This window comes from Mustela putorius, unplaced genomic scaffold (assembly GCF_011764305.1).
Source record: "Mustela putorius furo isolate JIRA1106 unplaced genomic scaffold, ASM1176430v1.1 tig00003988_pilon_pilon_pilon, whole genome shotgun sequence".
Lineage (NCBI taxonomy): Eukaryota > Metazoa > Chordata > Mammalia > Carnivora > Mustelidae > Mustela > Mustela putorius.
In genome coordinates, this window is record NW_025422127.1 from 17,946,505 (window position 1) to 17,968,464 (window position 21,960).

The following is a 21,960-nucleotide window of genomic DNA, read 5'->3' on the forward strand; positions in this document are numbered from 1 at the left end:
CCTCTCTGCCTACTTGTAATCTCTGCCTGTCAAATAAATAACTAAAATCTTGAAAAAAAAAAAAAGAACCTGTTCACAATCTATTTGATGGTTCACAAAGAGAACCCAAAAATCATTTTATTCAACAATGTTTATTGAGCAGCTTTGATGCACTCAACTAGCTACTTTTTTTTTTTTGGTCTGATGCATTTATTGCTATATCCCCCAACTAGACAGTATCTGGCATATTGTAGGCACTCAATAAGTATCAGTGAAATTGATTGAAAGTGTAAGTGCTCATGAGCTTTCAGAGATCCGGGTCTCCCAGACAGCTCTCTCCCACCCCAGCCTCTGCTGTGTCCGTGCCTGGCTCATAGACACTGACCCTGGGACAGCTCACCGTGGGCTTTTTGATCTATTAACCACTCAACTTTGCCCCCTGGATTCTGTCTTGGCCTCTGTCCCAGACTTTTCAGGAATCCAAACCCAGCTGTTCTCAGTCTTGACTTTGCTATTATCTCTGTAACTTTATGGGGCTCTCACTCCTCTGTGTGCCAGATACATGAATGGCCACTTATATTGGGTCTGTTGTCAATCCTATGGCCACTCAGCAGGTCTTTTTTAAATATAAGTTTTAATTAGTGAGCATACAGTGCAATATTGGTTTCTGGAGTAGAATTCAGTGATTTGTCACTTACATACAACACCAGTGCTCATCATAGCAAGTTTCTTCTTTAATACACATTACTTGTCTAGCCCTTCCCCCACCTGCCTCCCTCCATCAACCCTCAGTTTATTCTCTGGTGTTGTCTTTATGGTTTGTTTCCTTCTCTCCCTTTTTTCTTCCCCCCTCTTTCCATATGTTCATCTGTTTTGTTTCTTAAATTCCACATATGAGTGAGATCGTATGGTATTTGTCTTTCTCTGACTGATTTATTTCAGCATAATACACTCTTGCTCCATCTATGTCATTGTAAATGGCAAGATTTCATTCTTTTAGATTATTGAGTAATATTCCATTGCATGTATATACCACATTTTCTTTATTCTTCAGTTGTTAGACATTTGGGCTCTCTCCATAGTTTGGCTATTGTTGATAATGTTGCTATAAACCTGGAGGTGCATTTAACCCTTTGTATCTGTAATTTTGTATCCTTTGAGCAAATATCTAAGGTCAACTAGCTACTTTTGATGGAGACAACAACACAATCCTTACCTTTAAGGTGTTCCAATTTTGTAGGAATGTTGAAACACATGCACACCCACATATATCTAGAATTCTAACTGGAAAGTGCTAAATGTAATGGAAGAAGTAATGGAATACGCTATGGGATTTGGAAGAGAAAGAAATATAGTCGTTATCCTTTATTAAGCATTTACCATTACATGCTTGGGAGTTAGCCTAACCATGATTCTCAGTTTTCAGGATCTTACATTATAAGACAGACAAAAATTCAACTCATAATCCAATAAGTACTGTATGTATCAGTGGGTATACTGTATGTATTAGTACTTTGGTCAAAGCAGCTCTGTGTTGTAGTGTTTTGCAGGAAAGCCATGAATCTGCCTGGAGTGACTTGATGGTTGGTGGTCAGGTGTTAGACATTTTAAGCAGCTTTCCAGCTAATGGCCGATCACACGGACTATGAGTGCGCCTTGGTAATAGGACTGCGTCCCCCACGGAGCCAAGGAATCGCTGGGAACCTAACCACGCAATTCTCAGCAGGAGCAGCGGCGGAAGATGCCGAGGGTGGACCCAGAGGAGGGGCGGGGCCATCGCGGCTGCCGAGGGATTTAAGTCACGAGTGGACTGGGAGGAGCAATTGTGACCTGCCCCGGTCCCTCCCCTCCCTGGGCACTGTGATGCAGCAGGGCAGCTGCTGGCCCAGAAAAGTGGGATGTGAGACTGGGTTTCTTATTTCAGCAGAGATTGATTGGCCTCTGCTGGGGAAAGTGGATGGAGGTTTAATAATGTTTTGTAAAGAGAAGGGCTCATGCCAAGGCCAGACCCAGTTGCTCCTAGCCATCTCCAAATAGTAGGGGAAATCCCTTCAACGTCCTGTGGCCCCCAAGAGGAGGCCCTATTATTGGGCAAAGAAAGCCAGATCCCTGATATCGCTTAGTACATTCTGGGCTTAAATGTAGGAAGAGGGAGCGATGATAAATGGATCAAGAAAGAGATTTGAAAATAATGGTGGAAGAGTGATGTATACCGATAGAGCAATAGAAACAGAAACAGCTTAAGCATTGAGCACCTGCTGTGTACCTGGAGCTTTATGGTTTTATACATGTTATCTCAGGTAATTCTCCAGTAACCACATAGTCTTTGATGGAAGTAGAAAGAGGTTACTAGACCAGAGACTCAGCAACTTGCTCAAGCACAGACAGGTAAGAAGCAGAGCTGAGCCTGGAAGCCTACTCCTCCTAGCAGTGAGACCAGCACTCTCCTGGGTTTAGGATGACTGCCGTCAACTAAACCCCAATCAGGTGGCTAGTGTTTGGCAGCAGGAAGAGAATGAAAGTTTGAGCAGTGACAAACATTTTGTCTAGCAGCACTTTTACATTTCTTTTTAAGCAGCTTTCCAGCTAATGGCCGATCACACAGACTATGAGTGCGCCTTGGTAATAGGACTGCGTCCCCCACGGAGCCAAGGAATCGCTGGGAACCTAACCACGCAATTCTCAGCAGGAGCAGCGGCGGAAGATGCCGAGGGTGGACCCAGAGGAGGGGCGGGGCCATCGCGGCTGCCGAGGGATTTAAGTCGCGAGTGGACTGGGAGGAGCAATTGTGACCTGCCCCGGTCCCTCCCCTCCCTGGGCACTGTGATGCAGCAGGGCAGCTGCTGGCCCAGCATGTCTGTCCCCGGCCCCCTCCCGCCCAGTGTGTCACAACAGCGGAGGCGGCTGTATCTAGAGCAGTTGGGGTGGGCAGGCCCAGCTGGGAGGCGAGCCGGCGAGGAGAGCAGCCGCCATGGTGAGCCTTTTCAGGTCCCGGGGCTGGGGGCCAGGGATCTGGGGCGCGGGGCTGGCAACAAGCCGAGAGCCATATCTGCGCGGGGGCTAACAGATCCATCGCTTTGGATCTGCAGAGCTTGAAGTCTCTTGGGGTGTCAGTTCAGGGTCGAAGAGGTCCCTGCCCTTGGGCGGAGGACACCCGTGCCAGTACCCTTTATAATATACATAAAGTAGAGACCTGAGGCGAATCGCCCCCCAAAGGGACCTAGGGGAGATTTGCGCACGCAGGTGAGGAGAGGGAGGATATGGGAAGCAGGCACCGAAGAGGTGAGATTCTGAGGAATCCCCAGATGGGCAGCTCAAGGACTAGAGTGGGTTAAGTAGGAGACAGTCCAGGGATTCCAGATGGCTGAGGTGGGCTCCGGCAGCTGGGGGAGTGGGTGCAGTTAGGTCCCCAAATCCAATCAAATGAGACAGAGCCCCAGAATGTGACAGAGGACTTAAGGCATCACGGTCTCCTCGCTTGAGGTCATTTTCCTTTTTTGTCTCTGAATATTCGCTTGGGCTTGCGGGGCAGGGGGTGGCATTTAAAACTTGAATGCTCTCAGCCTCCCAGACACCTGGCACCCACGCCAACTCCCCAGTTTTTCCAGCGGTCGAAACCGGAAGGACTTTGGTGTACAGAAGTCTCCCTCAGAAGGCAAGGGGACCTCCGGACTTCTCTTTTTTGTTTACTGTCATGGTTAAGGGCTCAGCGGTGGCTCCTCCGCCCCCCACCCCGCCCCTGAAATCTATCTCCTCTTGCAAACGCAGATCCTACTTGGCTGGAGGGGGCTTCCCCAGGCTCTCTAGAATCCTTCCTGTGACCCTCCCCGTTCTCCCCCGGGAGTAGATAAAACCATTCCCAATCTATTTCCCTGAACACCTGAAAACCCAGAATCTCCTTGCTCAGAGCCCTGGTATTTTGGTAGAGAAGGGGTGCATTGGGAGAGTTGGGTGGAGGAGGGGGACAGAATAAGCAAACCAAGGTCAAGTTCTCTGGGCACTTTTGCTCCAGGTGTCAGCGATCACGCAGGGCAGGCTAGAAAACCCTCCTCACCCAGCCTCTGCTCTTTTTGGAAAGTGCCCAGGCCTCTCGCTCTGGCTCCAGCTCTGTTTTCTAGCTAGAGGTCTGTGCAGCAGCCTTTCTCTCTGGAGCATGCTCCCAGACCCATCTGGGAGCTTTAAGAACTTGGGGGATATTGGTGATAGTGGCCAAAGGAATCGACTCCTGTCTGAGGCTCCCCATGTGAAGTTATAGAAGAAGCCCAGAGAAGAATTTTGACTCCTGGCTCTGCAGCTAGCTTCAAGAAGTTCGATTAACCTCATTAGATGGGTTTTCTCATCTACAAAATGAAGAGGGGTTAAGGTTACAATTTCCACAGCTCCACCTAGCTTTACTATTTTAAACTTCTTATTGTGGAGAATTTCAAACATATGCAAAAGGGGAGAAAATGGTATAAGAACCCCAGTGTATGCCTCATCCAATTTTGACAATTATTTACTTATGACTAATCTTGCTTCATTTATTCCCCTTTCCCTTACTTCCTACTATTCTGAAGGAAATCCTAGGCATACTCAAAATTTGATACTTAATATTTATACTATCTAGTATGTAGTGCTTTATAATTTTCAAAGTGCTTTATTTTGTATGTTTTAACTTTGACCTGAATGCTATAGCGACTCTCAGAATAGAGCCTTAAAGGAGACTTACAAGGGAGCCAAGGATTGTAATTATTGACTATGTATTCAAAAGGAAAGTTTCTGAAAATATCTAGTAAATAAAAATTTTAAACAGTAAAACCTTATTTTAAATGTGGCTGAAAACCTATGGTTGAATATTTTGAGAAGAGTTTTTTAATTTATTTTGAAACAGAATTTTGTATAGCAGATTGTGTTTGAAATATTTAATTACATGGGCAGCATTGTCTTTTTTTTTTTTAAGATTTATTTATTTATTTATTTGACAGACAGAGATCACAAGTAGGCAGAGAGGCTGGCAGAGAGAGAGAGGAGGACGCAGACTCCCTGCTGAGCAGAGAGCCCTATGTGGGGCTCTCCCAGAGTCCTGGGATCATGACCTGAGCCAAAGGCAGAGGCTTTAACCCACTGAGCCACCCAGGCGCCCCTGGCAGCATTGTCTTAATGGGAAAACTTTTTTTTTGGAAAACATTTTTTATTGGCCATTTCCTACTCATAGAACCTCTTTTTAAAAATCTCTTTACTCATTCATGAAAGGCTAGAATGATCCATCTAATAAATGAAGACCCAAAGAATTCTACCCTTGCAGAAAGGACTTTGCTTCCTTTAACAGATTGTCTCAGGCAGCCATCCTCCAGGATTCCCTTCTCTTGTGAGGATGGAGGGAGAAGGCTACTTCTGTCTTAAGAAGAATTAGATTAAGCATTTCTGTAGGTATATGTATAACTAATCCTATAACTGAGCATCCCAGTCTGCTCCCAGTGGCCTTCTAGTAAGTTGTTCTGGGAACTGAGACTAGGACACCTTTGGGGAAAGTGGTATGGAGACTCCTGGCCAGGTGCCCCAAGCCAAGCCTGTGTCAATAATACAAGGGTACAGAGAAAGTGTCTGGGTTTATGGGGAGGTGAGAATATCTGTAGCACAATCTCCTTAACTGCATTTCTTCTGAACAAAGGAGCACCGATTCAGATGGGGATAGGCATGAAGTAGCAACAAAGAGCTTGTTTCCTCAAGAAAAAAAGTAGAGGGGAGAGTGTTTGGGGGATGAGATGGACACTGCTTCTGTGTCTGCAGTCCTCTGCAAACTGCCCCCACGTAGGCAGGCATGGCTGAGCTCTGCAAGGTCCATACTTATTTTCTGACTTCAGACACTTCTAGAGTCACCGCTGCCTCTGCCCTTCCCATTACGAAGCACAGATTCCCCCAGAATTTGTGGGGGTCCATGGCTCTGAGTAACAGAGGAGCCCTGATGAACAGAACTTCCCTCTGCAGCGGCTAGGGCAAAGGTGCTGGCTAAATGAGGAGGAGTTTTCAGGCTTAAGGAGGAAGCTTCAGGCTTAAGTCAGGCCCATGCAGAGCTAGAGGGGTATTGCTGTTACTGAGTGTCCTTTTGGAGTGTCCTAAGGGGCTCCTGAGTGACCTTGAGAGGAAGATGAAAAGTTAAAAATAACTTCTGAGGGGGAAATAGCTGGTGAATTCAGGACTGGTGATAGGGGGTGGGTGGATCCAACTGGCTTCTTCCTTGGGGGAGAAAGAGGACCAACTGCTTCTTTTCCCTTTGGCTGCCAAGGGACCAGTAATGCTATCTGTGGCCTTTGTGGTTGACATTTCCACTATCTGTGTCTTCCTGTTAGAATTTCTCCCAGATAATGAGAGAATGGGAAAAAGAAATGGGTGCTATGTACCAGATTAAAAGTCCTTAGCTGTCTCTCACACTTGTCCCCAATGTCAGCTAAAGCCTAAGGGCCTTCGGACACCAATAGGTCTCTTAGGCTGGGAGTCTATTTACTTCACATTCCTGCCATTCCTAAAGGTGGTCTTAATGTCATCTCTATTGCTGCCCTAAATGCAGTGCCTATAATCCAAGACCCCTCTCTTGAAGCTCTTTCACTCACTGATGTTAATTTAGGTCAAGTTTTTTTTTTTTTTTTTTTTTTTTTTCTTTTTCTGGCTTGCTATATATTCTTTGTTCTGAGTGATTCTAAATATGCTGTAATTGAAGGGCTTTGAGCAGAGATAATTCAAACAATCTTTAATGAGTCACAATTCTTCTTACTTTAGTTATTCCTCCATAACACGGTGGATCTACTTTTTATTAGTAGACCACATCTTTGACCTAGATCCTAAAATATAGGTGATTTATTAGCCCCACCTGACCACTAGACATAATTTGGTGTAATGATATGCTTCTGAAAGCAGCTGTGTGGCATTTGACCACATTGGTGTTCAAGAGATGTGGACTGGTTTCAGGTTTTCATGTGTCATATACTGCTGGTCTGTGTCAGTTCCTTTCCTAGATAACATGCCAGTTTTATTGTTTTATGATATTTCAAAATGATTTTTGAAGCTACAAATCTTCTTCCACACCTTAATTAGCTGATCTTAGTCATCTGAGAACAAAATAAAAGGGAATGACCAATATTAAAATAGAAATAATATAAGATTGATGTATGAAAAGGTTTCTTATAGTGGAATTATAATAAGGCTGTAAAGTTTTAGAAATTCTTTTTTGATATTCTGCAAAATATAGGTTCCCCTCTCAATGGAAGATGAAGGTAGGTGGCACAGATGTCTTATCTGTTCTGCTTTTCATGAGCCTACACATCAGGCAAACTGCATGATTTGTGGGGCTTGCCCTAAGTTTTCTTGCCTTTTGTTAACATTGCTCCTAAGCTCAACTAAAATGATCATTTTGGCATGTTTTTAAAATTCGTCAAGGTCGCTGCAAATATTCCTGTTCCAGGAAGCCAAGCCAGAGTTGTTTTTTTCTCCTTTGAACTCCCATTGTCTCTTCAGCACTGCCTACTCTTTTGTTAAATAGATTATAAGACCCCTCAGTGCAGACTTTTCATTCTAATCATCCCTATATTTGTTAAGCACCCACTACATTCAAGCACTGTGCTTGTTACCTGGGATGTACTGAGTAAGCAGGGGTTCCTTGCCCTCACAGATCTTTTTCTCTCTGCTAGGAAGTCAGAAAATTGAACAAGCACCTATAATAGGGTATGATAAATACAACAATAGAGAAGAAGTGGATCTTGGGAACACATAGTAGGGACCCTGAGCTGGTTTGTGGTTTCCCAGACTTCCTGTATGAAGTGAATTTAATGAGTAGGAGGAGTAGGAGTTAGCCTAGTACCTTTCCATACTTTCTTACACATAATAACACAATAAACATTTGTTGTAGGAATAAACAGTGGGTAACTTTTGTAGTTACACCAGCACTAGGTCTGTGTAAGGTTATGTCCTACTTTTCTTGAGGAAAGAAAACTTCTGTATTAGGTCTGTCCATCTCCTTCATCTTCACCCTCTGGATTGCTGGGCAGAGAGGTCCAGCAGCAAATAGGGAACCCCTTTCACCTCACAGCATCCCCGGAGCACAGAAGTGGTCTGAGCTCTATAAGCCCAGATTCGAAATGGAACTGAGAGAGAGAAATACTGTGAGAGAAAATATGAGCTCTGATTGGCTAGATAGGGAGATCTGAAATCGGAGTTTGGAGAAAATTTAGGATTTAAATATCCTCTGCTGGGTCAGCTTCTTCTATACTTTGGCCCCCTCCCTGTCCTTGTACACATCAGCCCTGAAAAAAGATTCTTGGTTCTATCAGAGAAGGATGCCACCATAAGCCATTCTGTTTCTTTCTGCACTGAGCTTTTTTCTGTTTGGAGTTTTGCTATACAAGGTTGGTCTTGCTATATACACTATCAGGCTTGCATGGATGTAGATGTGGGCACCCCCCAGGGTCCTGAAAGTTCAGAGTGCAAGTGAGGCTGGAGGTTGTGTGGTGTAAAGGAAAGAACTCAGGCTGGGGTCAGAAGACCTGGGTTCCAGTCTGGGCTCCTGCTGCAGAGCTGTGAAATCTTGAGTTTGTCCCTTTAACTTTCTCAGCCTCAGATTTTTCATCTGTAAAATGGGGAGGGAATTATATTTGGTGACCCACGAGGCCAGTATAGTTCTAGTGTCCTAAACATTTACAGTTGACATAGTATCCCTGGTTATGCCAGATAGATGACCTCTCTTCGGCATGAGGGGTGACCTCACAAGGCCATCAGCACTGGGTCTGCTCTGTGTTTATCTATGTAGAACTTCCAGGGAGGGAGATGGGGATGGTGATCAGGCAGTGGCTGGAGAAAACTAGCTCCGTGCACTAACAAATTAGTTCTTTTTTTTTTTTTTTTAAAAAAAAGGTTTTATTTATTTATTTGACAGAGAGAGATCACAAGCGGGCAGAGAGGCAGGCAGAGAGAGAGGAGGAAGCAGGCTCCCCGCTGAGCAGAGAGCCCGATGTGGGGCTTGATTCCAGGACCCCGGGATCATGACCTGAGCTGAAGGCAGAGGCTTTAACCCACTGAGCCACCCAGGCGCCCCTGACAAATTAGTTCTTAATATTGTTAGTTGAATAATGACTAAGTGAAATGGGATAGGAAGAGCCTGGGCCCTGCAGGATAAGATAATTATGGTGAATGGAATCTTTACTCCCATTCTTCCTGTAGTTCCTTTCTTTAATTTTTTTCTTTTGAGTGTGAAAAAATTTTAATGCCACCCATACATATATGATCTAGATTTAATAATAGTAATTATCATTTTTCTGCCATTTTAATTTTATCTGCTGTGTTTGTTGAAGTATTTTAAAGTAAAATACAGACATAATGGCATTTTGCCCCAGATGCTTTAGAAGTGACCCTCAAAAACTAATGACGTACTCTGTTGGCTAACTGAACATAATAAAAAAAAAAGTACTCTAAAAAATAAGGACACTGTTATACCTACATATACTTCATTATCATGCTTAACAAAATTAATCAATTTCTCTATTTGTTTCCCAAATAATTTTGATTTGTTCAAATCAGAATTCAGACAAAGTGCACATACTGCATGTGGACTTGTGTTTCTTGAGTATCTTTTGATATGGAACAATCTCTCCTATCATCTTTATTTTCCATGAACTAAAAAGATTGTATCAATTGACCTGTAGAATGTTTCACCTTCTGGATTTATTTTATTGTTTTCTCATGATGTCACTTATCACTCAGAACCTGGTGTTTTCTACCATTTGAAAACTAAATTTAAAGTGTTTAATAGTGCAGCGGCTCTTTCTGCCCATGGGTCCTTTTCCTGTGCTTTAATAAACCACAGTTTTGCACCCCCCCCAAAAAAAATGTTTGGTAGATTAAGGCTGAGTTTTGTTTGTTTGTTTTAGAGAGTGAATGCAAGAGCAAGACTGAGTGGGGTGGGGAGGGGCAGAAGGGGAGAGAGAGAGAGAATCTTAGGCAGGCTACAAGCCCAGTGCAGAGCACAACGTGGGACTCGATCTCACAACCCTGAGATCATGACTTCAGCCAAAATCAAGAGTTGCTTAACCAACTGAGCCACTCAGCCATCCCGAGGCTATGTATAAGAATTCCTCGGGGAAGATGTTGTCATGTTGCATCACATCAGGATGTTCTTAATATCTGGTGCTCTCACTATCAGTACTGTTAAGATTGATCCCCATGTTTGGCTAACAAATGTTGTTGTTACTTTTCCCCCTTGTAACCTGTAAATAACAGTGATGATTTAATGCTATGTGAATATCCATTCTTTTCCCATCAACCTTTCACTTAATGGTGTTGGCATCCTTGTCCAAATCAATTACGTGATTAGGGATTGTAATATGGCAACATTTCTTAATATATCATTCCTTGTGCATTTATTAGCTGATATTCTTCAGTAAAAAAAGGGCTTTCCCTCATAAACTGTGCTATTTGGGGACAAATGAGTTATTTGTTTTCTTGATAACACTAAGGAGTTGTGGATTTTTATATATATCCTGTTCCAATCAAGTACCATTATTCTTCTTTTTGGTGCTCATACTGTCTTATCTTTGATAGTGGAAGTTTCTTCAAGTTGGTTTCTGAGATCTTTCAATGTCATCCCAATCTGTGTTAGCTTCTGTGCTTTCAGGCACCATAAAATGTTCCAGGCTCATCTTGTATGTTCCTTGCCCCAGACCTAGAACTCATCATTTCTCCCAGGAGTCCTGGTTCCTGTTAGTGGGGAATGGTATTGAGGGATCTTCCTTTTCTCTTGATTGGTGTAGCCACTTTTGGGTTTTGGAAGCATCTATGAACATATCAGTTAGTTCTGAGATTCTTTTATACTTCCAGTTGCTCTAAATTAGTTTAACAAGGAAAATAGCTCTTCCTAAGGAGTGTGTATGTGTGTGTATGTGTGTGTGTGTGAGAGAGAGGGAGAGCAAGAGAGCAAGAGCATGTTTGTGAAGACTGGCATATTAGTGTTTGTGAGATTAAAGGGGATAACAAAAAGGCTTGTGTCATTGATATCATCATATTGGTAGTTTTCTGGTCCCAAAGAGGCCTTACTCTTCCTCCCATGACCTCTGATCTTTCTGAAATATCCCTGCATTCTTACTGAAAAAGAGTGTTCCAGAAGGAAGGGCTGACCGGAGAGCAAATAGCACCACAGACAGACCTGGAGGATAGTTGGGGTATGGTGGTGGTTGGTGGGGGAGGGCAAAGCTCAGAAGACTGAGGGTCAGGGCCACAGAGGATTCAGTCACCTGGAACGTGATCCATAGGATCAGATATATTTTTAGGTCTCTCCAAATTCCCATCAGCTTTAGACACCTCTTTAGGAAGCCAGGGCTGCCTGGATATGAAAGATGTGGACTGATTAACAACACACTGGTTGTGGGGTGGTTTCTGGGTGTAGGACACTTTCTTAATGTCTGAATTAAGACCCAAGGTGAAGGCAGAAAATAGACCTTACAGTAAAGGTGAGTAGAATGGGGACCTGGAATCTCTAACTTTCTACCTGTGTTTCTTCTGGGTGGAGAATAAAGCCACAAGGTATTATCATAATGAAAATAATAATGGTAAAGGCAACAACAACATAATCATGGCTAACTTATTTTCATTAAATTTTTTAAAAAATTTTATTTATTTGACACAGAAAGGGTGAGGGAGACACAGAGACAGAGAGCAAGCACAGAAAGGGGAATGGCAGGCAGGGGAGAAGCAGGCTCTCCGCTGAGCAAGGGGCTCAATTCCAGGACCCTGGGACTTGATCCGACTGAGTCCCAGGGACTTGAACCGACTGAGCCACCCAGGTGCCCCTAACTTACTATTTTCAGATAAGGCAAAGTTAGTTAACTCAGCCAAGGTCACACAGCATAGCAAGTAAATTGAGAAGGCGAGATTTAAACCCTGGGGTGTGGACAACTTTGTGAGTGGAACCTTTCTCTGGCCACCAGACTCATGGAAATGTAGCTGGGTTTTATTCCCAGATAGGGCTATGTTTCATACTGGCTGCTGTGAACACCCGTGCTCTATGCTCCATGAGGCGAAGGCAGGTGTAAGATAGGTACTCAGCTCTAAAATTGAATTAGGGAGTAATGGGTCCTGGCACCTCTGGCTCTTTGAGGTGTTATTCGGGGCAGCTGCCCTGTTCCCTTGCCCAGAGAACCTACAAGTTCCCTCCGGCTCCATGTGTTTCAATGCCCAGCCAAATTTTCTGGAGGCTTTGCTCCTGGCTTGGGTTACCTAGCTGGAAAATGGCAGGTCAGATCATGGATAAGAATAGAAACCCACGGATGAAGCACATGCTTCCCATCTGGACTCTAGCAGGCCTCACAGGCACAGAGCCACTTTGTGTTGGCCACTGCTTCCTCATTGATGGGATATATGGAGGTGATGCGATCATGATTTCTGGTGAAACCCCAGCTTCTATTAATACACAGACATTCATATTCTCTCTCTCTCTCTCTCTCTGCCACCCACACACCCACACACCCACCCATTCTCATCCTCAAATATTAGTATCATGATCAATCAGGTAATTGTGGCTTTATCCCAGAGTAACAAAGAGGTAAGGACCCTCTAAAGGTTAGCTTTAATATGTGGCCTGACATAGACAAGGGAGCAAATTACGGTAGCTACAAAGAAATTTTCCAGCTTCAGTGAGGAACCTAATTTAGGTTCCCAACAAATTATGTGCTCTCAACTCTCCTTTGCTGATGTAAGTCTTTTCTTCTTCCTACATTTGTAGCCAGAACACTAAAGACACTCATGATACCTAGTTACAAAGTATTTTCCTTCCATGAGAGTTTATCTGCTCTATGATATTCTGAGACTCTGAGTGAGTGTGTGTGTGTGTGTGTGTGTGTGCATGAGGAAGAGAGGGAGAGGGAGGGAGACGAATGGAGGGAGAGAGAGAGAGAGAGAGAGAGAGAGAGGGTGTTGTCTAGGAAGGTCAGGGCTTAGGCATGAATATGAATGCTGCCACTGTGTATGCTAGGGAATTTATGGACAGTTTCTGCTATTATCACTGGTTCATCCTTTGACCTCCTTCATCAGCACAGGAATTTCATGGTTTGGAATTAGCCCCTTGTTTTATCAGTATAGCTGCCCTCTTTTTCGTTTTCTTGGCACAAAGGATTAACCTGGGAAACAAACTTTGGAGCAAAGCCATAAAACCGATTCTTCCTCAGAGCCAAGTGTCAGTCCAGACTGAGGGGGTTAGGGTTAGACACCTGACACCTCATATCCCACCTGGTTTTATATGGCATGGTTGGAGGGATGGATATCCTGCGAGTTGAATGCTAGGGAGAGACAAGTCCTCAGATGTGCGGGATATAGCACAAGGGCATAACCAAGGCCTAGGACTCTCTGACCTTGATTCTGCACTCTCCTCACAGCGGGAGTGCATATCAGTCCACGTGGGTCAAGCAGGAGTTCAGATTGGCAATGCCTGCTGGGAGCTCTTCTGTCTGGAACATGGCATCCAGGCAGATGGCACCTTTGGTGTCCAGGCCAGCAAGGTCAACGACGATGACTCATTCACCACCTTTTTCAGTGAAACTGGCAATGGGAAACATGTGCCTCGGGCTGTCATGGTAGATCTGGAGCCTACCGTAGTAGGTGAGTATGGGCTAGGATCCTTTCTACAGAAAACAACATGAAGCTGCAGAGCCTTTGGTCCTTGATAGCTAAGGAAGCAGAATCTCTAACTGGAAGGTGGGGTGGCTCAGCTAGAACCTCCCCACCCCACCCCACACTTACTTCTGTCAATTTCTTGAAATCTCCACAGTCTGGTGGAGTCTCACAATAGAGACCACAGATCTCTGCTTCCCCATTACAGCTGTAACCTATGCAGAACAAAATACCCTGTACTTAAACCCCTTAAACCTGTTGAGAAAGATCCAAATTGAGAGAGTCTTAACTATGTGCTAAGAGCAGAAAAATAAAATAGTAGAAAAATAAAAATAATTTTAGGAATTATGAGAGGTCTCCAAATAGTCAATTTTCCAAAGTATAGGTTTCTGATTCTATAACAATTGCAGTCTTTTCTCATGGTTCTGGTATAACCTTGAAGTATCTTACTCAAAATGAAATAATAGCAGACACATTCTCTTAAAGCCAGAGGTTGCTGCAGTTCTAGAAGGAACCTCCTCTGGATCCTAGAAAACAGACTTGTGTTGGAACAGGGTTCTTGGTGCTTCACCATTCCCTTGAGTCCTCCTCTCCACCACCCTGGCATCCTTTCCCTTGGGTATGATTCCTGGATCAATTCTCAGCTTAACATCAGGATTTCCTCAGCTTCAACGCTGGTTCACCAAGCAAGGGATGGGTAAATCTAACAGAGATATCTGGGCTAATGTCTGTAATGACGAAACACTAATTTCTAGGGGCAACAGACTATAGGTACACAACCCTGGGATACTCTGTACAAATATAAAATGTGCAGATTACCCTCCCAGGCACTATGCAAATGAGTGATTTCCCTGGGTGGGGGCGTAGAGGAACTCTGAAGAAAAGAGGACATGTAGTTGGGGCTTGATACGTCTTGGTCTGCCATATATCTACTTTGTGTGGACCCTTCTAGGACCTGGAGCATAGCTCTGCTTCAAAGTCATTCTAAAATATCTCTAGTGCCTTACATATGTTAGCTTAGGGGTGGGACAATTCCTGGGAGAGCAGATCACCCGGAACCTTTCTCTGTATCCCTAGAACATTTTAGTGCGAATGAAATTGGGTTAAAGTTTTGGGTCACCTTGCAGCATGAAAGAAAAAACAAAAAGGAAGACTTAAGGGGCCAAGGTAGAAAGAAGAAGGGGCAATCAGCTTTGGTGTTTGGTGAAATTTGTGAACCTAATGCTTTTAGAAGTTCCTGCCAGCAGAGCAGAAAAGCTTCTCTTTGCCTGAATCACAGGCTTCTGTTTCTATTAGTGCCTATGTTACCCTGGAATTCTCTCAACCCTTTCCAGATTTATTATAGTGTTGTCTGGTTTTACCTCAGTGGAGTTTTACAGGTAGAGGAAATGGATACCCAGAAAAGTATTATATGATATTTAATGAGGGATGTATCTCCTCTATAAACAATGTGATAAGACCTGATGGCTTCTGTCTCTTGGTAGATGAAGTTCGGGCAGGAACCTACCGTCAGCTCTTCCATCCAGAGCAGTTGATCACAGGGAAGGAGGATGCAGCTAACAACTATGCCCGGGGCCACTACACAGTGGGCAAGGAGAGCATCGACCTGGTGCTGGACCGCATACGGAAGCTGGTAAGTATGAACAAGGGTATGGAATTGATGAGTCAGGCTAAAAGAGACAGGATAAGTGGAAGCATTTGTCCCCTGGCTACAGAATAGAGCTCCTAAGATTTGGGAATTTTTGCTTATATTCTGTGAGAAGCATTCACAGGGATGATGCCCCTTCCTCCACCTGGACATCATGAACTACCCTACAAGCCAATGCCTTACTAAATCTTATCGGTACTATATGGTAATATCTGGAGGAAATTCCAGGTATAAAGAAGGCTAGCTCTTTGCTTGTTGGAAGCATAGGTTAACACAGAATTTAACTTGGAAGAGGAGAGGAAGAGATTGTTGATACTTTTGAGCACTTACAAATGCCATTACAAATATCAATTAGATACATTCCTTCACTTAATTCCTTTAGTAATGATACACAGAAAGTCATTTACCTGTACTTTACAATGAAGAAATTGAGGGCCAGTGTGGCTCAATAATTTAGCTGGATCACACAACTAGAAAGTGGCAGAGTTGGGATTTAAATCAGGTGGTTTTGGCTAGAAAGCACTGAGTTGTATGGTGGGCCACTTTATCGCCTTGAGCTTTCATTTCCTTATCTTTACAATGGAAATGGTTGGACTTAATCAGGGGTTCTTGGGAGCTAAAGGTGCCAAATTTTTGTATATGTTCACTTTTTCTGTTTAGTGGAGGGCTCACAGGGGTTATCTGTCTCAAAGCTTTCTGTGGGCCCCAAAAGTTTAGAACAAGTATCATAGATCATACCCAATGGGAAAATTTGTGACTGTCTGAATTCTCTTAGTTCTCATAAAAGCTAACATTGACTACTTACTACATATCAAGTCTTTGCTCAGCATATCATGCTATCTCATTTGATAATCACAATAACCTTGTGAGATGAGGTGTTTTTTTTTTTTTTTTAATTGCCCTACTTTAGTCAGGAAGAAACAGTGATCTGGAGAGGTTCAATAACTTGCTCAAGTTTTTACAACTGGGAAATGACAAAATTGGTACTAAAACTCAGGTTCTTTGACTCCATTTATATCTCTGAAATTTGTACACTGAGCCACCTTTCAAGGTGGGGCTGAGATGTATACTCAGCAGCTCCCACAAAACCAATGACAAGGGCAGGGAAAATGGGCAAAGAGTTGGGGTTCTCAAAGGGCAAAGCTATTAACCACTGTGGTTCTGAAATTCTTATTCCTGGTTCAACCAAGCCACTGGGCTGGAGCCTTCCATATACCTAGTGGCATGTACCTGTGCAGTTTGCCACCCTATATATTTTAGCTAGTCCTCTCAAGATCAACCCAACTCCTTTTATCTTACTTCTCCAAGACTGTTTTGATTTTACTGACATAAAAATGTTAAGGAATAGAGTGGGGGCAGCAGATAAGATTGCCTGCCTTTGTTCACATGAGGGTATTCTCATAAACTTGTCTTCATGGTTTCTTCTCATGTTCTTTCTACTCTCCCCAGACAGATGCCTGCTCTGGCTTGCAGGGCTTTCTGATCTTCCACAGTTTTGGAGGGGGCACTGGCTCTGGCTTCACTTCTCTGCTGATGGAACGACTCTCCCTAGATTATGGCAAGAAGTCCAAGCTAGAGTTTGCTATCTACCCAGCCCCTCAGGTCTCTACTGCAGTGGTGGAGCCCTACAACTCCATTCTGACCACCCACACCACACTGGAACATTCAGATTGTGCTTTTATGGTGGACAATGAAGCCATCTACGACATCTGCCGCAGGAACTTAGACATTGAACGCCCCACCTATACCAACCTCAATCGCCTCATCAGCCAGATTGTGTCCTCCATCACTGCCTCTCTCCGCTTTGATGGGGCCCTTAATGTGGACCTCACTGAGTTCCAGACCAACCTGGTGCCCTACCCCCGCATCCACTTCCCACTGGTCACTTATGCACCCATTATATCTGCTGAGAAAGCCTATCATGAACAACTCTCTGTGGCTGAGATAACCAGCTCCTGCTTTGAGCCCAACAGCCAGATGGTGAAGTGTGACCCAAGACATGGGAAGTACATGGCCTGCTGCATGCTCTACCGGGGGGACGTGGTACCTAAGGATGTGAATGTCGCTATTGCCGCCATCAAGACCAAGAGGACTATTCAGTTTGTAGATTGGTGTCCCACAGGCTTTAAGGTGAGAGCTGATGACTTAGGGAGAAGATAGACAATTAGAGAAGCAGGAGGAGATTACCAGGGAGAAGGGAGAAAGAGGTGTAAATTCCAGGGTCTTTGATATACAATTCCATGGGAGCTTCAAGCTTTATGGGATGATATGGGGAGAGGGCTTAAGACAAATATAACCATAATTTCATTAGTTCATTCATTTTAGGTAAGAAGAAATTAGAGAATATTATTGAAAGATGGGGGAGGAGGACAGTTGTGATACTTGGAGGGGCAATACTGCAGTAGGGAAAAGCCTCCTGCTGCTCATACCCTAACATCTGCAAGCATCTCAAAGGTCAGGAAGAAAAGGACTTTTCTCTAATAAGGAGGAGTGAACAGGCTAGAAAGAACCCATGCAGGCAAGTGGGATGAACAGGATGAATGAGTGGAGGTACCTGTAATCTGACAATAGATCAAAGAAAGGAGTTAACCAAGTTATTCAAGTTACCAGAGAGATAAAATTCCCTCCTTTAACAAAATATGTATTCCTCTCCCAATTTTTGAAAAATTAAATATTCATCCTGTAAGTCTTAATTAACTTAGAGTGAGGATAAGAAATTCTATGGTGACTACAGGATAGTGAAGCACTTATTTTGTGAAGCCCTGACATTTTCCACTAACCAGGAATAAGCAGAAGCTGGGGAAACCTATTGTAGATCAGGTGTCTGCAATCTGGAAAATGCCAAACTCTGAGGGTTAGTGGGTAGATACAACATCCTGGGAAAACCCATGGATCTCAGAACTAGTGAATGTTAAGTGTCAGAAGTCACTCCTTTGAGTTGCACTGATAAGGCATGCAGCTGGTTCTGTGCTTATGAACTGCTTGATCACTTTGCCCTGTGGTCCCATTATCTTTAATCAGATTCTACTATCGAAATAGCTACCATCATTTACATTAGTTAATAACCCCCAGCCATGCCTTTAATAGTTCAGAGGTTCACTCAGCACCAGGGGTGGTTATACCAGTTGCTAGATATACAGAGATGAGCATGCCTGTTTTTCCCTGATGGGACTTACAAAAACAAGGCATCATGTACCAGTCTCTTGACTGACCTATTTGTATATTAGGCTTTGACCGAGCTCATCTCCTTTTGTAGCATTTTTCCTCACTGCTGTACTTCTAGCTATACACACAATCTTTCCCCCCAAGACTACACCAGTTTTTAATCAGTTTTGGTCATTCTTGTGAAAACTGAGGAGATCTTCCAAAATATGGAGTTTTTCAAAATTTTAAAATGGAAACAAACAACAAAACAAGCTAGTAGGAAAATAAATATGAAAAAAGAAAAAACGAGATGTGAGGGTGGTGGGGAATTTACTAAAAGGAGATGCCTCTCATTTTCTCCTTTTATTTTAAGCTGAAGTTTGGGGATTGTATCCAGAAAGATAGGTAGGGCTAGCATCTTAAGATGATTTTCAGAAAAGCTCATGTTTGTTAAACTTCATCCTCTCATATCCTCCCCAAGGGTGTTTGTCCCTATTTGACTCAGTTGAAGGGATAATTACTCTTTGAGAGAAGACAGTTAGCTCCAGGTACAAAGTTTTTTGCTGGTCAGGTTCAGATCTAGCAAAATATGTGATACAGCAAAGTTTATATTCATTGTCCTTTTCTTTCTTATTTTTGGTCCTTTGTCCCTGTCTCAGCATCACCTCTACCAACAAGATGCTACTTTTGTCTAAAAGGAGTGATGGATGATGTGAATTCATTTAATGGGCTACCCACCTTGGCTATATAGCCTGCTGCAACTCCCACTTACATCTCAAGAGGACATGCATTTTATTTTATTTATTTTTTAAAAAAGATTTTACTTATTTTTTGACAGAAAGAGAGATCACAAGTAGGCAGAGAGGCAGGCAGAGAGAGAGGGGGAAGCAGGCTTCCTGTGAAGCAGAGAGCCTGATGCGGGACTCGATCCCAGGACCCTGAGACCATGATCTGAGCCGAAGGCAGAGGATTATACCCACTGAGCCACCCAGGCACCCTGAGGACATGTATTTTAAAGCTATGAAATTAAGAGGCTGACAGTTAAGGCATGATGACCCGGGTAGGAGAGCTATTTTTTGGATAGTATTTTGGTTCTCAGTGTCCCTTAAATATTATCATGGTTTGTTCCTTTCAACTTCTTCCAGTTTCCTATAGTTTTGTTTCTGGGATTAGCTTTGATTTGGGATATGTGTATAGGGAGGAGGGAGATTTCTCAGATAGTGCCTCTAACATCAGATTGGGCTAGGCTTAGTTTATAGGACCCTGCCATGCTATCAGATCTTGGGAATTTGGCTTGTCCAGGCAAAAGTTTTAATTAACTTTCTTTGATGGAAGTCCTTGCTTTTCTTCTAACCAGCCTCACTCCCCTCAGATGTGGGGCTGGATTAACATTAACACCATCTCCAGGAACTTTGGGATTTTAAAATTTATTGCTCTGGATTATCTCCATGATTTTTTAAAAATTTAAATTCAATTAGCCCAGGTATCATTAGTTTTTGATATAATGTTCAATGATTCATTAGTTGAACATAACACCCAGTAATCATCATATCACGTGCCCTCTTTAATTCCCATCACTCAGTTACCCCATCCCCCACCCACCTCCCTGATCTTTTAAACAGACCTTTGCCTTTGGCAGAGAATTTTCCCTAAATTTGTTGACAATATAACTAAGAGAAACTTTACATGACCATGTGGAAAAGAGTAAATGTCAAGTCTAAAAATTAATTTGCCTCTAAAGGGGATCTATTTCCTTTTAAAGATAAACATGTATCGTACACCCCTTAATAATAATCTCACTCACTACTCTCATTTGTCTACTTGGATCTCCCCTCACTAACATTTCTACCTATTATCAGCCCTGTACTCCTTCTTTTCTTTTCTTTTTTAAAAAATATTTTATTTATTTATTTGCTGGGGGGAGGTGCAGAGAGAGAGTGCAAGCACACAGCAGGGGAGTGGAAGGCAGAGGGAGAAGCAGACTCCCTGTTGAGCAAGGATCCTGATGTGGAACTTGATCCTAGGGCCCTGAGCCGAAAGAAGATGCTTAACTCCCTGAGGGACCCAGTTATCCCTGTTCTCCTCCTTTTCTTTTGCAGTTTTTATTTTGTCTCCAAGTTTTAATTTAAATTCCATATAGTCTTTTACAGTCTTTAGATTTTATAGCCCTTCTCTTGAATTTGCTTTCGCCCAGTTCTACTCACTTTTAACCTTCTCTTCAACACTCTTTCTACCTGTCCATTTCTCCAAACCTTTGGTTCCTCCTTTTCACATCCAGGCCTGCTCCCATTCCCAACCCATGGCTGTGTCTTGCTACCACACCGTGTTACCAAGATAACCCCATCTTGAATTATCTTTTGGCTTTTCTGCATTTTATTTGGTTGCTCCTCTTTTTTCTCTGTTCCTCAGGTGGGTATCAACTATCAGCCACCCACTGTGGTGCCAGGAGGGGACCTGGCCAAAGTCCAGCGGGCTGTTTGCATGCTGAGCAACACAACTGCAATTGCGGAGGCCTGGGCCCGCCTGGACCACAAGTTTGACCTCATGTACGCCAAGCGGGCCTTTGTGCACTGGTATGTTGGAGAGGGAATGGAAGAAGGAGAATTTTCTGAGGCCAGGGAGGACCTGGCTGCTCTGGAGAAGGATTATGAAGAAGTGGGGACTGATTCATTTGAAGAAGAAAATGAAGGGGAGGAGTTTTAAATAGAACACTTTCCCCTTGGCTGTGTCTCTTTATTTATGCTTCTCCACTCAAAGCACATTTAACTATTCCAAGAATAATAGACTACACTCCTAAGCCCAGCCTAATTTCTGTTTTCCATTGGAAGAGGCATCTGACACCAGTGCCTGGGCGAAAATCGAGGCTAAGCTGTTCAGACCCTCCCTTGGGCAAAAGTAGCTTTGTGCCACTAAAAAAAAAGAGAGTCACTGTCTCTAGGTTAGGGTGAAGCAGGTTATATGTTGTGAAGAGGCCTAATCAGGATTTTAAATGCTTAATTAGTCTGGGCCCACCCCAAAATGCAGCCTACTGTCTGTGGAGGGATCTGAGCATTGGAAGATTTCAGGAAGAGAGTGGCACTTTTAGAGAGTAAGAAGACAGACACATTTCTTGCCCTTGTAAAAACACAAATAAATGAATGAATTCAGGTAGTGTTAACTGATGTAAAGTTAAAAAAAAACAAACAAACCGTGATGAGGGAAAAAGTGTCTGGGAGTGCTCCTTTAACCTGGGTGGTCAGAAAAGGCCCCTTGGAGACCTGAGCAACAGAAGAGAGCATCATTTGAAATTCTGGAGTTAGAGAATGCTGGACATAGAGCAAAACACAGATGTGGGCTTATTGTGAGATGGAGATGAGATCCGAGAACCAAGCTGGGGCCAGAGCGTACTTAGTCTTATAGACCACGGTAAGGTGTTCAGATTTTTCTCTAAGTGAAAAAAAAATTTGGAAGGTTTAAAGCGGGATATAATATACTTTATATATGTACATATCTTATCTCTAATCCTCCCAACAATCTCAAATGGATATTCTGCTCATTTTATAGATGAAGAAACTGGGGTTTAC

At 43.4% G+C, this 21,960-nt stretch overlaps 1 protein-coding gene across 3 annotated transcripts; it reads left to right on the top strand.

The window, feature by feature from the left end:
- Positions 1-1,907: 1,907 nt before the first annotated feature.
- Positions 1,908-21,119, top strand: TUBA8 (tubulin alpha 8). 3 transcript variants are annotated; one of them, XM_045071679.1, is made up of 5 exons: positions 1,908-2,279; positions 13,371-13,593; positions 15,090-15,238; positions 16,703-17,383; positions 20,807-21,119. In XM_045071679.1, exons 1-5 carry the CDS (start codon positions 2,256-2,258, stop codon positions 21,098-21,100), a joined length of 1,371 nt encoding a protein of 456 aa, XP_044927614.1. In that variant the 5' UTR covers positions 1,908-2,255; the 3' UTR covers positions 21,101-21,119. The 3 variants fall into 3 exon arrangements, with proteins under 3 accessions (XP_044927614.1, XP_004773837.1, XP_012901943.1); XM_004773780.3 differs by lacking the exon at positions 1,908-2,279 and adding an exon at positions 2,782-2,953; XM_013046489.2 differs by lacking the exon at positions 1,908-2,279 and adding an exon at positions 2,782-2,953 and having other exon boundaries at positions 13,529-13,593.
- Positions 21,120-21,960: the final 841 nt, after the last annotated feature.

What these genes read in the sequence shown, in the direction of transcription:
- TUBA8 (XM_045071679.1), top strand. Translation starts at nt 2,256, where the DNA reads ATGGTTTTATACATGTTATCTCAG. An exon ending in TGGACCGCATACGGAAGCTG is followed by an intron (nt 15,239 to 16,702) that starts GTAAGTATGAAC and finishes TACTCTCCCCAG; the next exon opens with ACAGATGCCTGCTCTGGCTT. An exon ending in GGTGTCCCACAGGCTTTAAG is followed by an intron (nt 17,384 to 20,806) that starts GTGAGAGCTGAT and finishes TCTGTTCCTCAG; the next exon opens with GTGGGTATCAACTATCAGCC.